The 17,106-nt window shown below is 36.1% G+C and overlaps 1 protein-coding gene across 2 annotated transcripts in view; it reads right to left on the bottom strand.

Annotated features, from left to right (window-relative positions):
• LOC150078032 (putative phosphorylase b kinase regulatory subunit alpha) overlaps positions 1-17,106 on the bottom strand; it is a 608,767-nt gene that overhangs the window by 577,472 nt on the left and 14,189 nt on the right. For both annotated transcript variants that reach the window (XM_090384728.1, XM_090384727.1), the window contains exon 2: positions 4,111-4,271. In XM_090384728.1, coding sequence (XP_090240854.1) covers positions 4,111-4,188 — 78 coding nt within the window. In that variant the 5' untranslated portion in view covers positions 4,189-4,271. The remainder of the gene's footprint in view (positions 1-4,110; positions 4,272-17,106) is intronic.

Raw genomic sequence — 17,106 nt, 5'->3', positions numbered from 1 at the left:
CTAGATCCTGTTGCAGTAGCACACTGCCATTACTGTCATTAATAACCCTGCCAAGCTTTGTATCATCTGCAAACTTTGACATTAAGCCTGATATACCTTCATCAATATCATTGATAAATATACAAAACAACAGTGGACCTAACACCGAACCCTGTGGGACTCCACTAATAACATCAGTCGACGATGAGCAGCACCCATTGATTACCACCCTCTGTCTTCTCCCACTTAACCATCCTTTTATCCATTGTAGCAACTTACCCTTAATACAATTCTGCTCCAATTTGTACAATAGTCTTCCATGTGCAACAGTGTCAAAAGCTTTCCTGAAATCCAAATATATGATATTTGGATATCAGGAAGTACTGCATATGGGTAGAAGCAACCCCAGAGAAACGTTCCAACTGTGTGGTACTACACTTAAGGTGGTAGAAAATGAAAATGACCTGGGAGTAATTGTGCAGTCAGACATGAAGTTTTCTGAGCAATGCAGACAGGCTGCCAGGGCAGGTCATGGGGTCTTGTCAATGATATATACGAATTTTGCTAGCAGGGAAAAGGAGGTGATTGTCCCTCTGTATAAGGCAATGGTCGGGCCATGCCTTGAGTACTGCGTACAGGTCTGGCGGCCTCATTTTAGGAAGGATGTAGATTTACTTGAGCGTGTACAGAGAAGGGCAACAAGATTGGTGAGGGGAATGAAGGGATCCTCTTACCAAGAGAGGCTTAAGTTCTGCAAATTGCAGTGGCTGGAGACTTGGCACCTGTGCGGTGATCTGATTGAGGTGTATAAGGCCTTGAATGGGTTGAGCACGCTGAATTCTGATGGGATCCTTCCACTTGTTCAGATTACGAACTTAAGGGGGCATAAATTCAAATTAAGAAAAGACAGATGTGCGGAAATTTGCCTTTAGCCAGCGGGTGGTTAATTGCTGGAACAAACTTCCATCTGTCGTTGTGGAAGTTGAATAGGTTAAATAAATTTAAGGAGGAACTGGACAGGCATTTGGAGGGAATGGTGAGATTTTTTTTTTTTTTTTGGCTGATGCTGCATAAGCTCATACATTTGCTTTCTTGCATCACATGCCACTACTACTATGTTAAAGCACAAAAAATAGCAATTTAGTGAAATGACTGAATACCTATACATCATCATTTCTCCTTAATACTAAGTACTGAAACAGTAGTTTCAGTACTAAGCTGATTGTTTGAAGTACATGTATGTTTTGCTAACATGCAGTATATTTTTTATTTTTCATTTTATGCAAAAATACTGACAAGATAGAGCAAAAGAATGTTTGGAAATAACATATAAATATTGTACAAGTTGACCTATTTCAATTAAAAAAATGCAGAAAAATCAAAAATCTACAAGGTGTTTTTCTAAATATCCCTCATTTACTAAATTAGATGATTTTTGTATGTAATAATAGCAAGCATCACTTCAAGGGGTAGCCATTAGCTGAAGTGTAATCCCCCCCCCCTTTACATGTGGAAAAAGCCACAGTTTGGATTCGTATATGGCATACCCATATAGCTTGGATGGGAGGAGGGGGACATTCCATACCCATATAGCTTGGATGGGAGGAGGGGGACATTCCAAAAAATTAGCATTAGCTGAGACATATGATGCAAGAAAGCAAGCTTATACAGCATCAGCCAAAACAAAAAAAAAAAAAAACTTTCCATTTCACCGATCCAGTGACTCCAAATGTTTGTCTAGTTCAGCTTTAAATTTATTTAAGCTATCAACTTCCACAGCAAAATATGGAAGCCTGTTCCAGCAATCAACTACCCGCTGGCTAAAGGCAAACTTCCACACATCTATTCTACATAACTGTCTTTCCCAATTTGAATCTATGACCCCTCAGGTTCTTAATCTGAGCAAGCGGAAGTATCACATCAGCATTTAGCCTGCTCAAACCATTCAAGGCCTTATACACCTCAATCAGATCACCTCGCAGGTGCCTATTCTCCAGATGCTGCAACTTGAAAAACTTAAGCCTTTCTTCATAAGCGCCCTTTGTTCCTCTCACCAATCTTGTTGTCCTTCTCTTTATTCGTTCTAGATTCTTCCTAAAATGAGGCCCCCAGACCTGTATACAGTACTCGGGTCTGGAGGCCTCATTAAGATCAAACATTAACATTCAAACAAACATTAAGATCAAAGATCTTGCGGGGGGGGGGGGGGGAATTAGATGGACTTTTCTTGTCGTGATTAATAAGAATAAACACGTAATATATGTAATAACCAGCATACAATAAAAATAAATATAAACATTATGAATATGTTTTATATGAAGAATAAACATGTAATATACGTAATAGCATACAATAAAAATAAATATAAACATTATGAATATATTTTATATGAAGAATACATAAAAAATAAAATGCAAAAAAACTTAAACTCCATTATCTTTTTAGTATTATCATCATCTGATAATACTGAAAAGATAATGGAGGGTGGCTGTGATATAGAAAGGTAGATTAGAGATGCCAGATCCACCTGAAAGTCTTTCTAAGAAGGCAACTTACAAGAATGCGTAAAGGAAGGTGTAGTTGCAATGTTCGTAAAAATCTCGTTATGGAGGTTTTCCTCAGTTTTTGTTACAAATCTCTGTTGATTCTGCTTGTAACAGCCTCCAATCCTCTTTTAAAATGTGCACTGTCATAGGATCCATTTCAAACAACTTTTCAACCACAGCATTAGGCATGTTCAAAATCCTTTACCAGTGCCTTAAGAGACAGCTGAGGCTTTTGAGTATGTGGGCGAGACAAAACGACGGCTCAAGGATCGTCTGGGGGAGCATGCAAATGCTATAAAAACCGCTGATTACAATAAGTCTGCTGTGGCCGAACATTTTTGGGAGAAGCAGCATCAAATCTCCCCAGAGGATGCGGTTATCGTGGATCGAGCGCATGGGTTCTGGAACCGTAAATGGCTCGAGAGCCTACGAATCTGTTCATCCGACCACAATATTATGAATAGGGACAGAGGTATGCGTATGCATCCTCTGTTTGAAACTATCATCCTAAGTACGGATGAACGGTTTTGCTTAACACGTTCCCGAGCTATTTCCGCTTCCAGTTCAGACCATGCGCCGACTGCACCACGTGTATAAGTACCGTGAGCCTGTTATATATGGATGTGCTGCAGGAAGTTTTGTTATTGCTGAGGAAGGAAGCCGGTGCTTCCGAAAGCTCCAGAGATTTTTATTGCTTTTAATCCGGTTTATTTTAGTGTATTTTATCTCAAGGATTTTATCATAGTTTTAATGTCTTTTACATGTATATAATCTAATTTAATATAATAGCAGTTTTTGTAAATATTTATTTTATTTTAATATGTAAATATTTTAGTTACAGTAAATACTTATTCTTATGGTTGGTGTGTGAGCTGATTTAATGCTAAAATATGAATTTGCCCAACCTCAGAGGCCTTTTTCAGGAGGCTTTTGAGTGACAACACTCTTTTCTTCCTCAGTGATTTCACTTTAAACCCTCTCCTCCCACATAATTTGTGAAACTTCCCTACACTCCTTCACAACCCTTACCAATGAGAGGCTTTTCAGGTCTTTCATGACATCAGGAACAGCTTCCATCAGGAGCATCAAGAATTTTTAGCTGATGGTTGATTTTATCTAGAAATCTCTTTAAATTTGTTATGTCAGCAATGTTATACTTTTCACAACAACCACTGAATGTCATAGAGAAATCGCTCTCCATCAGGACAAGAATTCTTGCAAATGTGCAGCAGGTGTAATAAATGTTTTGATGAGACCCTTATCTATCAGCTGGATCAAGGTCTCACTGCACTCCTTCAGTAAAATTATGTATATACAAACATGTATATAGATAATTTTCATATATATTTGAGTATTATGTATATACAAATATATATATATATAAATAATACTCAGGGCCAAATGGATGTCAGATGAACTAATGTGACTCACAGAGAAGAAAAATGCATGGGATGCACATAAACTGCAAATATTGAGAGTTTACTGTAACATTAAAAGTAAAAACAAGCATAAAGTTAATCGAATAATATAAACAAAATAGTAATAAGTATCATATATGTATTTTGAGAAAATATTCATAACTTGCCTGATGGTCCAAAATAGTTCTGTAAACTAACCGCTGATAATAATCTAAGCGAACTCCCGAATTGCTTCTACTCCGCATTATGAATTAAATCCACAGAACCGAATATAGAATGCAAACACTTGGGTTAAACTGAAGAATGAATGATTTAGTCACATGAGCATCTGAAAAAGAACATAATGGTACACATCTCAGGGAAGTATTCTTAATAGTAGTTTTAATGAATTTAAGCTTGGGACACAACCCAAAGAGTGGTATTCATTCATGCTACAAAATTCATAACTGAGAAAGGTTATTATAATTAGTAGCTCAGCAACAGAGGAGCAGGAAGGAGTAGCCAATGTTGGACACAGCTGTACTGGAATTGCAAAATTACCTCTCAACTTCAAATTTCTGCCAAAAAATAAGGGAAGGAGAAGAAGGGCTAGCACTTAACTCTTGCCCACAGATACTGTGAATCCTCACTATACTGATGACTATAGAGATGACAGTATGAATTTACAATACATTTTCTGTGCACAGAAAACATTCCCTTCTGCTATATTCAATGTTCTCTCTAATTTTTTTTTTATGCCAACCTGCCACTGCTCTGAGCAGAAAATTTTCACACCCTGACGTCTGTGCAGCACTTTAAAAGTTTTCTGTAATATACATAATAAGAATATTTACATTGAATAACTTCATATTTTGTATTTTATTTATTAATTGAATGGTACAATAAAAATCAGCACAATAAGGAAAATTATTTCACGTTTCGAGAACCTTTTCTCGTCTGCCCTTATTAGAACTCCGTTGACTATAAACACTATCTACATTAATTTTTCACCCAGATGAAAAATAAGTTTTAATCATCATCAGATCATCCAAATGTTCAACTTACAGTCTGTTTCTAGATGTACATTTGATGGAATTCATGATACTGAATCCACATTCGCATTCAGCACTAAAAGCTTGTAATGTTCCACAGATGTCAAGAAGAATTGACAGTTCTTCAAATTCTTCATTTCTGAGCATGTAGTTCAGCATATCAGTGAATGACTTAATTGAATCACTCTTAACTTTCTTGAAAATGATGAATTTCAAATCACAATACTGATGTGATATTATTATGGCAATGCTTTCATTTATTGTACTGGTAGCCGAGTATTTTTTTTATTAGTTGTTTAACATTCTCTTCTCCAAATTCAAAGTTGGTTGCATTTGCCACAGCAATTGGGTCAAAAGCTTGCCATCTCAACTCATTATCAGGAAATCTATTGTCCAAGTGATTACACACACATTTAATGAATAGAATAATAGGCATAGTATCAATGTCAGAACTTATAGATGAAAGCAAATCTTTTATTAGTCACTCCAATAAACAGCATGACCAAGATACTGTGACCTTATCTTGTTAATTTTTGCTTTTGCATACTTCAGTGCTTCAATTGTATTCAAACAACTTTTCTGAAGGAATTTACAGAGAGAGGTGCCAGATCTTCTAAAACATCATTTAGAGCAATTAACGCTACTCAATATTGTGGATTACTCAAAATCTTCAGGCAGTAGTTACTGGTTGGATTGTTACATTCGTTAACTTGCTCTTTACAATATTAGATTAAAACTTCATAATTTCTCATTAAAGCAGTTATGAAAAAATGTCTTGGCAGCATCTCACTTCATTCAGTGGTTAAAATGACAAAACATCACATTCTGTGACATTGGCTAATTCTTCTAGCTTTCCTTTTTTAATAGACAGCCTATCGAACATTGTATAAACAGTGTTTCTATATCCTGCATGACTGACACTTTTCCATGCGTCATCTAATCCCGGGTCTTCTCTGTGGACAACACAATGTTGTTCAGACAGATGCTTTATTTCTCGTCGAAGAATTGCTGCCACACCATTATTCTTTCCAAGAATAACACGTGCTCCGTCTGATGTAAACATCACCATCTCTTGAAGATCAAGATTGTTCTTGATATAAAATGTTCTTATTGCTTCAACAATAGTTATACTGCATGTGACAGTATAAATATTGTTGAAGCAATAAGAACATTTTATATCAAGAACAATCTTGATCTTCAAAAATAACTGTCACTGCATGTGACAGTTAGTTTCAAAATACCTGTAAACAGTCATATAGGAAATTTCATTTTCTGGTCAAAACTTAAAATACAAAATTAACATTTTCTGTATAGAAATGTCTGTATTTTCATCAGCAATTAATGTATAGAAAGCAGACTTCCGCAATTCTCCCATTATTTGTTTCTGCAGTACAAAGCTGATACACTCAACAAATTCAAATGCATAGTTCTTGCTGTGCCAACTCTCTGGTATGTTTACGTATTTGGATACATGCGCATGAATTTCTTGCACGGAATGAAAGGAACATTAATTTTAATTGCTAAGAAAATGTTATCCATCAGCATCTTGACCATATTAAAGTCAGACTTCTTTCGTGCATCTTGTTCCCCTCTTGCTTCACACTCTTAACAGTTGCAAAATTCCAATTTTCTTATGGTTGCATAATTTGGTAACTGCATCTACATGAATTCTCTGGTTGAGATGCCATTTTAAGTAATCTAACTTCCATTCTTCCCATATTTTTTCACTACCGAACTCGGCCTCAACTTTCGCTTCCACACAAATGGTGCATACAACATTGCCAGTATCTCGATATTTAAAAATATCACCAATTGTTATTTTTTTGTTTTTGATGCGAAGATGGTAGTTCAGTTTCTATGAGCTGCAAAAGCCATTCCTTCTTAAATCTTGCACAAGCTTTGTTCTTCAAAACATTTAACTCTCCTTCAACCTTTCTTTCAAACATCATAAGGATACTAAAAATAATAATTATTATTTGGCAATACCAAACAAAAATTAATTATTAAGTGAAGAAACTTATAATTTTATCAAAACAACTACTGTCATACAAATAATTTTATAGAAACTAATTTTTACCTTGTTCTAGCAATTTTTAATAAAAATTAGTATTTTCGGTGCAGGGTGCACCTTACACAGCTTCTACATTATTATCATCCAGTTTTGTATGCATTCCTTGCAAATGTTGATGGTGTTTCCAGCAGCGTTTTTAAAAGAAATTTTCAGCTGCACAGCAACAATTAGCAGTGCATGGCAGCATTTCAGTTACTGCATGGCCATGTACCCACGCAGCTTAGAGGGAACACTGACTGTATTTCAACTTAATTCTTTTAATAACAGGGGTCAAAATACCTGGTTAAAACTGCAAACAAAGAAAATTTCATAACGTGATTTATCCTGATAATTTCTCTTTAATTTACAGAATATATTCCAGACTATCTACACATTTTTACGAAACATGCTGACTGATAGTGAAAAAACCACATTAATAATACCATTCATTTCTGTGCTAAGCCAAAATTATCACCACTCAGCATTATTTTCGATGTTTATGCTGATTTAAGAAATGTTATTCCTTTTTTTCTATCCCATACTGTTTTTTTTTTCAAATTACTTAATTCAATGTCATGAGCTATATTACTCAATGTATTAAGTTAGAAGTAAATTCTGGGAATTTCTAAACTAAATCTTCACATATTGGCAACATCGACGTCAGTCATTAATTTCTTGACCTTAAGAACCCCATGAAGCAATGTTTATCGGTATGAGCCCAATTTATTTTTGAGATTATCGGGTCAAACTTGTGCTGAAAAGTGAATAAAATGTCTTCATGCAAGTGCCAACACTCCAAATTTATTTTGTTATATCTGTGAAAGTTATGTAGTCCTCAAGCAAAGACAAGATATTAGAGAATTCATAAAAAATGTGTATTGTGCTTATTTTGGAGTGAAACTCTGTAACCAAGATAAACAATGGATGCCACATAAAGTTTGCTGAACCTGTGTTGAAGCACTGAGATGTGAAAAAATGGTAAAAAGGAGGCTATGCTGCCATTTGCAATTCTCATGATTTGGCAGAAGCCTACGAACCACTGTGACGACTGTTACTTTTGCTTAGTTAATGTACAGGGATACAATGCAAAGAGTAAGACAGGGCATTGTGCATCCTAATATTCCATCTGCAATTAGACCAGTCCCACATGGAGATAACTTGATGATTCCATGCTTTTTTTTTTTTTTTTTTTGGTAGTTGTTGGCACATCAGCTTCTGTGGCCATAATGCACCTCCCAAGGTTTTTTGCAGTACTTTGATCCAAGTCCAAGGTGGGATTCAAACCCGCAACCTTTGGGTTGCCAGGCAGGCACTTTACCTACCCAGCTAGCCCGGTCGGCTGATTCCATGCTCTCCACTTATATTGGAGAATGTAGCAGCAGAGAGTGCTGAAAGTGAAACTTCTGAAGATGAAACTGAAGTCTACACACCTGGAGACATTGAGTCCAGCTCTCAACTGTTTTCACAGCATGAACTTGATGATCTGATAAGAGATTTAAATTTACCAAAGGAATCTGCAGAAATCCTTGGTTCTAGACTTATCAAAAAATCTTCTATAACACGGCAAGTTTTTCTCATAGTACAGACACAGAGAATGAGAACTAGTCTCCTAATTTTTTGAGGACAATTCATGGTTTTTTGCAGTAATATCAATTACTTAATGAACTATTTAGGAATTGGTTATAATCCTAACCAGTGGAGACTTTTTATTGACTCATCAAAGAGGAGTCTCACAGATGTGTTGCCCCACAATGGAAATAAATGTGGGTCAATTCCAGTAGTTCACTCTGTGTATCTGAAAGAAACATATGAGAACTTGAAGCTGTTGACAAATATTAAGTATGAAGAACATGCTGACTTTAAAGTGATAGGCATGTTACTTGGACAGCAATCTGGCTACACAAAAATGCCTTGCTTTTTGTGTGAGTGAGACAGTCAGGCAAGAAGTAAGCACTGGGCAATTTGTTGCCAGGATCAAAAAAAAAAAAAACCACTGATAGACCGCAAAACTGTCCTCCTTCCACATCAAACTGGATTTGATGAAACAGTTTGTGAAAAGTTTACCTCAGGAAGGTAAAGTTTTCACTAACTAGCTCTGAACTAAATTCATATCACCCAAGAGAGTCTAAAACAAGGTATTTTTGTTGTACCTCAAATGATGAAGGACTCTGAATAAAAGAGATAAACAGGCATGGTTTAGCTTAAAGTCTGTTGTTGAGTACTTCTTAGGAAACAAGAATCCAGACTACAAAAAATATAGTTATTATTATTATTAGCCATATGATACAAGGAAGCCTGAGGCTTATGCTGCACCAGCCAAAAAAAAAAAAAATTTCTGAATTACCCAGAGAGAGAGAGAGAGAGTGAGGGGGGGGGGGGGGGGGGTAGTTGAAAATATGTTGACAAACTTCAAAAAGCTATGCTGCAACATGAGTGTCAAGGTACATTTTTTTACACTCCCAGAACATTAAAGACATGGAGATGAAGTAAAGGGACTGTAAAGTAAAAGGATCTACATGAAAATCAAAGAAACAAAAATTTGACCCATCATAGATCAGTTTTTAAAATGAGGCGTGTGCTTTTTTACAACAGTGCCCTTTTTAATAGTTTTTAACATGTATTTAAATATAAAAAACTCTGGTAAAAGTAACATTTTGTTATAATTCAGTGCACAAATTCTGCTAAAATTATTAAAAATCATAAAGAAAAATCAATTTTCTTCATGATTTTTGAAGAAACCTGATGTGATGGAAACAAACAGAAGTCATTTTTGAAATCAGCATTAGAAAATTATTCAGAAACACCCTTTTCTAAGAAAACATCAGTGATTTTTTTCAAAATGCAGAGTAGTGTTGTGGGTGCCAATACTTTACAGGCACAATATTGTGTACTCTATGTCACTTTTCCTGGTTTTCTCTACAGAAAATCTGGTAAGGAACCACGAAACCATACTGAAACTGACTAACTTGGCCACAGCATGGAAAAAAAAGAACCATAACAATTCTTACAATCATTGATGGGATTCAAATTTAGGTCTTTTCCATATTCTTGGAAATGCATAATGTAGATATACAGGGACCTTAACCACTATGCTACCTATTCAGGTGCTGTAGTACTAATATGAACACAGTCACCTGATTGAAGATAATCAGTAGTGCAGAATACTTACATAACTATATTAGCATGAATAAAAGATATGTGAAATTGCATCTGCATATAATATTTACAGTATTTATATTTTTTTTTGTAAAAAATTAATGCTGAAAACTGTACTACATAATTTGCAAATATATACTGTATACACTTGCCATAAACTCTCCAAGCTTAAGTCAGGTTTACCCCAACTAAAGTTTTATTTTCTATCAATTTTATTTTATCAGTCTGTCTTATGCAAACCCTTCTGGATTTACATAAGACAGAAGGGTTTACACAATAGTTTGCAGAAAATTCTTCAAAAAAAATTCTAAAAAAAAAAAAAAAAAGGCAATACAATCAACTCTCTTCAAAAAAAAAAATTCTTTGAAAAAACAAATTGTTCAAAACACAATTCTTATAAAAAATTGTTTAAAAATACTGAGAAAACTGAAATTTTAAATTTTCAAAAAAATAATTTAAAAAAAATAAAAAACTTCTACACAAAGTAAGCAAAAAACCAACCTTCTTCAGTAAGCAAAGAGATCACACATATTCAGTTCATATAGTCAGTTCATATTTACAATTGGTAAAAAAAGTAATCACATTATAATCCTCTCTCTTTTACTCTTATTTATTACCAAGTAACATTTGCATCTAAATGGCTCATTTTTAGTATTAAAAACTTTTCCATTCATGCTCCAGGATAACCACATAAGGTCTGAGGAATTCACAAAATGGAAAGAATTTGCACTGAACAAGGTCAATAAAATGTATATACTACATACCATTGCACTTGACCACTGGCAACGTGATGTAATGAACCGAGGCTTGTACAGCAGCAGCCAAAATATTACCCCATTTTATTTGCTCCTTCCTTCCAATAATTAATCCAAATCTTTAAATTTATTCGAAATACCCATTTTCACGACACTAGCTAGAAGTTTATTCCAACAATCAATAATTCTGGTTGAATGCAAATTTCCATACTTTATTTCTACAACTATCCTTTTCCGATTTAAACTTAAGGCCCCTTCAGTGTGATCTGAGAAAGAGTAAAGATGCCATGAGCATTTAGTTTACTTAAATGTTTACTTACTTTACGATTTACGATTTAAAGCCTTCTACACTTCAATTAGGTCACGATGCAGTTTTATAGTTCCTGAGACTGCAAAAAAGAACCTTGGTCTTTTTTTGGAAAGAATATACTTTTGTATCCTCAATTAATCTTAATTCTGTTCTCTACAGCCTTTCCAACAGATGTATGTCTTTCCTAAAATGAAGTTTCCAAACCTATATGCTGTATTCCAGAAGGCCTAACCATTGTCTATATTATAGCTCAATACCTGCTGGCAAAATTCCTGTATATCACTAACAGAACCCCCAAAAGCTATTCTAGCAACCTTTGCACTACTCAAAGAGGACATAAACTGAAACTGAGGAAAGACCGTCGTCAAATAGATGTGTGGAAATTTTCCTTTAGCCAGCAAGTAGTTGGTTGCGGGAACAAATTTCCATCTGTTGTTGTGGAAGTTGATAGCTTAAATAAATTCAAGGAAGAAAGGAAGAAGTGGATAAACTCATTCCCAGTGGCTCACATCTGGTGAGTATGGGCTTAGCACACCTAGGGTCCTGAGCTGGATATCATCATTCTTCTCTTTCTTGGTGATTCCCTTCTACTTCTGACTCTCTCTCTCTCTCTCTCTCTCTCTCTCTCTCTCTCTCTCTCAGGGTAACTCAGAAATTTTTTTTGGCTGGTGCAGCATAAGTCTCAGGCTTCCTTGCACTATGTGGCTAGTAATAATAATAAAACTTTCAGAGCGAATGGGTGTGGGAAATGGGAAGTTTTTTTTTTTTTTTGCTGATGCTGTATAAGCTTGCTTTCTTGCATCATATGCCTCTACAATGCTAATGCTAATTTCAGAGTTTACAATTACCCCTAGGGGCTTTTTTAATACTTCATTAATGTGAGTAGTATTAAAACTATTGTGAGTACAATCAAAAAATCAAGTCATTCTGGGATTACTGCTACCAAAATGCAGCACTTTGCATTCATTGATTTTAAACTCACTTGCCACCATTCAACTCTGCTTATTTTATCTAGACCATCTAGATAAAATAAGCTGAGTCATTAACTATGCCTTTCATCAATGAAACGGCTACATCAATACATTTAAAATTATATTAAAAACAAAAAGGGGGTCCCAACACCAACCCCTGTGGTCAGAAGCAGATCCAGGTTTTGTGGGACCTGAAGTTTATAAAATTTTTGGGGCTCTCTTTAAGAAAAAAAATACAAAATTTCTTTGTTCTTTAAGAAAAAAAGAATACAAAATTTCTTTATTTTTTTTTTCTTAAAGTTGGCGGCCACTCCAACACCACCCAACACGAGGAGAAGTGTGAGAGAGGGGGAAATCAAAGTGAAAAGGGACAGTAGTCTTAACTGATTGTGGTTAAAATATTTTACTTTTCCGAATTTTATAAAAACACATTGCTAAGGCCCCCTCCCAGGGCCTTGAACGGGCCTGTGCAAGTAGGGGGCCCTGAAGCTTAAGGTTCATTAACTTCACAGTAAATCTGCATCTGCCTGTGGTAACCTATTCATCATATTAGTCCATGAATGAGGCTCATGGCAGAGAAAAAAAATGCATAGGATGTATATAAATTAGCAGGTGACACAGAAGCCTATGGCAGATATAAGCTATTCTGTAATCAAGTCACAAAGGAAGTTAGGCAAGCGACGGCTGATTACGAGAAATCCATAGGCTTCTGTGGCAAAGGATACAAAGAAAAGCAACAAAGAATTCTTTATTTATGTAAACTCTAGAAGGAAGAGGATGAATCAGATTGGCCCACGTGATGTTGGTGGTTCGACTGTTGATGATCCTCAGATAGCTGACAAACTCAATGAGTATTTTGAATCTACATTCACACATGAGGAATTCTGTAAGGAAGGGGAGGACAAAAGTGTACTAAACTCTAACAGGGAGCTAAATTATTTTGTAATAACGGAGAGCAAAGTGGAGGAGAAATTGTTGAAGTTAAACATAAAAAAGGCACTTGGAGCAGATGGAATCTATCCAGTTATATTGAAGGAGGCAGCAAGAAAAGTAAACAAACCCTTAGCCATAATTATGAGAGCATCCTTAGATTGAGGGGAGGTCCCCATGGACTAGAGATGTGCAAACGTATCTCCAATTCACAAAGGGGGATTCAAAGGGTGACGCAAATAATTATAGACCTGTTGGTTTAATTCCATTCGGGAGAAAATAATGGAGTAACTGGTTAAAGAAGTGATGTAAGACTACCTTGACAATACTGCAGTAATAGTTCAGATACAGCATGGGTTTGTTAAGGGGAAGTCTTGTCTGACCAATTTGTTTGGATACTACGATGTGGTCACAAAGGAACTGGATGCAAAAAATAATTTTGATATCATATACTTGGATTTCGGGAAAGTTTTTTTACTATTGCAGAAGAAAGACTGCTGTACAGATTGGAGCACTATGGCATTAAGGGCAAGTTGCTGCAATAGATAAAGGGATGGTTAAGTGGGAGACGGCAGAGAGTGGTAATAAATGGACACTGCTCTATGTGAATTCAGGTTCGGTGCTGGGCTCGTTGTTTTGTGTATTTATTAATGATATTGATGAAGATATATCAGGCTTAATGTCCAAGTTTGCAGATGATACAAAGGTTGGGAGGGTTGTTAATGATAGTAAAGACAGTATGTTACTGCAACAGGATCTAGAAAAGTTAGGTAGATAAGCTGAGAAGTGGCAACTGAAGTTTAATATTGACAAATGCAAAGTACTACATATGGGTAGCGGTAACCCAACAGAAGCGTACCAACTGTGGGGAACTACACTCAGGGAGGTGGAGAATGAAAAAGACCTGGGGTTTAATTGTGCAGTCAGATATCAAGTTCTCTGAGCAGTGCAGATGGGCTGCCAGAGCAGGCCATGGAGGTTTGTCAATGATATATAAGAATTTTGCTAGCAGAGACAAGGAAGTGATTATCCCTTTGTATAAGGCAATGGTCAGGCCATACCTTGAGTACTGCATACAGGTATGGAGGCCTCATTTTAGGAAGGATGTAGAGTTGCTAGAATGAGTACAGAGAAGGGCATCAACATTGGTGAGAGGAACAAAGGGGAGGTTCTCTTACCAGGAGAGGCTTAAATTCTGTAAGTTGCAGCATCTGGAGACTAGGCACCTGCAAGGTGATCTGAATGAGGTGTACAAGGCCTTTAATGGTTTGAGCAGACTCAATGCTGATGAGATACTTCCACTTGCTGAGGGGACATAGATTCAAATTGATGATTTGGTTTAAATGTTTCATTTACACTTAATTATCCTAATTTATATTTTGCGTGGTTCTCTAATACCACATTTAGGTGTCACCATCCTGCCTACAGGAAAAAAATAAATGCTTTTTTCCTTTCTTCATTCCTCTGTTATATAAAATTAGAGAGATGGATCATAAAGTAGAATATTTTATGTTCTTATCAAATAGAATTTAGTCAAAGTGCTAACAGTATATTTATATTTACAAATTTATAAATCAATATATTTAACTGATTTATAAATTTGTTGACCCTAGACAAAATGTCAGTACAGGAGGTCCATACAGAGATATGTTTATGGCTCCTTTAAACATATAGGGACAAGGGGAATATGGAAGGAAATTTTCAAATGATGACATGTGGAATAGTAATTTATGGAGGTCTAGAAATTTGTTTTATTTGTGCAACGAAACATTAGTATGTAGTAACCCACCAATTTTTTTTTTTTAATTTTTTTTTTTTTTTTACTTTTTCATGGGCAAGCATCAATAGATAATAAACCTGATCTTAAGAATTGCTATGCTTATCAGTAGCAAATATGTACAACCCTGAAATGAATCAAAGTGAATGCATTTTTAAATACTATGCATACAATTTTGTTGCTAAATTTACATTTGAGACCATGTGTATAATTATTCAAAGATTCATATTATGGAACCCTGTAATGGGGGTTAAGCATAAAGTTTATTCAGAGCATATGTCAACAGTGTATTAGTGGCTTGCTTGCTGCTGAATGCCGAAGGGTAGCTAAGTGAAGGTAGTTAAGTTACTAGAGTGGGCTGTAGTTGTGATCACAGTCTAGTACGTCTGAGGGTGATGGATCTGCAAAAAAGAGTTGTTCTTGGCCACCCAGCAGAGATGTGATCTGTGTGAATAGAATTCTTCTGGGTTGGACAGAATTCGTCTAACGTTGTGTAGACTGGGTTATGGTTGTTTTCTGGCTGTTAACCCATTTGACTTGCCAGATTTGTAGGAATTTGTCCCTTATGGCCTTCTTTTCTCTATTTAGATTGTTGGTAAGGTTGATGTTGATCCTAGCAATTTGTACAGGCAGTAAGAAAGGCCCAGTAAATATGCTTGAAGTCAAAGGTGCCCACAAAGTCTGTGGCGATGGCTTGTGGATATTTGTTGGGCATGTACTTTGGTATGGAGACAACTTTGTTAATGGCATCCTCTGTATAGTGTCTTGTATTGGTGGTCAGATGTCAGATTGTCTTCTAGCTAGTGTGGTTGCTCTATAAAGGACGAGGTGTTCCAGCAGCTTACCTAGCACTGATAATAAAGCTATTGGTCTATAGGACCTGGACTTGTCAAGGATTTGCCTGTGTCCTTGGGTAAAAGATGCAGATAGAGGTTTTCCAGGTGTTCAGAAAGGCACTTGCAGCAAGCCTGTGTTGTATAGTTTCTACAAATGTCTGAATGTTGCACCCAAAATTTCTTTATTACTTCAACATCTGGCAAGTTATGACTTGGAATTTTCTTTATAGCCAAGTTTGTTAAAAATTAAGTCTGCAAGACTTAATTCTTCCATAATGAAGGGTGGCTGTAATGCATCAGTGGTTTCTGCTGCCAGCAGTATATACTGCATTGCTAGCAATGCAGCATAAGCTTCTTTGAATGTTGGCTTTGTTGAATGTTTGGATTTGATAATTTTATGTAAATGTTAGTGTTGTTGTGCATCTAGAAATTTTATTTGGGTAGGCTCGTATATTCCACATTACTAGCTTTATAAAAATGTTCCTGGAGAACCCCCCTTTAGGTGTGCCCATGTTTTCATTTTATTGACACTTTTGGTGGTAGCAGTTTGTTGTTTGTTATTTGGTTTTTAGGAGCATTAGCAACTAAGGCCATATTGCTCCGAGAATATGCGGTGGTCATTCCCTTGACTTTTCCACATCTTCCGTATTTGGTGGTGACGGGCTCGAACCCCGGTCTAATCAAGAAGCAGTGCTACACACTGCTGCTCCTTCCCACCTGGTTACGGAGGCGCTGGTGGTAGCAGTGTTGAAATAATTAAGCACATAAATAATGTCATTCAATAACTTTTGTTATTGTTATCCTTAATTAAAGAATAAGTGCATTCTAATACTATTGGATTTCTAATCCCAGTTTTTGGTCAGATTTAACAGAATTATCCTTGTAGGGGTGAAATCCTTTATTCTGTATTACACCTTAAAATCTCATCCGTTATCTAAACTTTGCTTTTCCAAAAAGTGTGATAAGGTTGTTGTTCAAGATATTGGTGTCAGGTCTGGTATCTATGGGAAAAAGTGTTGTCAGGATGTTTTCCACAGTGTCTTCCCAACTAAAGGTAATGTTTCTGTTCAAATCCTGGGAGGTTGCTTATGTCAACACCATCTGTGTCACCCTGTAGTAGTTTGTTGCATACAGTTGTACCCCAAGGTAGCAAAGTTACCTGTGGTGGCCACCAGATTCTGTTTGGTTTTCTGGTTCTGATGAGTTTTGTGTATTCATTTCTTAGGTCTTTAACTTGTTTCTCAAAGCTTCTGCTTTTGTTGGAGGACAAGGCAAATGTTGAAATGTTTTCTTGGTGGCATTGTCTTGTTTGCAAAGCATGGTGTTATCTGGCATACACCAGGAGAT

Source organism: Mastigoproctus giganteus, chromosome 11 (assembly GCF_048544385.1).
Source record: "Mastigoproctus giganteus isolate SK-2022 chromosome 11, ASM4854438v1, whole genome shotgun sequence".
In the NCBI taxonomy this organism is placed as follows: Eukaryota; Metazoa; Arthropoda; class Arachnida; order Uropygi; family Thelyphonidae; genus Mastigoproctus; species Mastigoproctus giganteus.
This window is presented reverse-complemented; position numbering and strand designations above follow the sequence as displayed.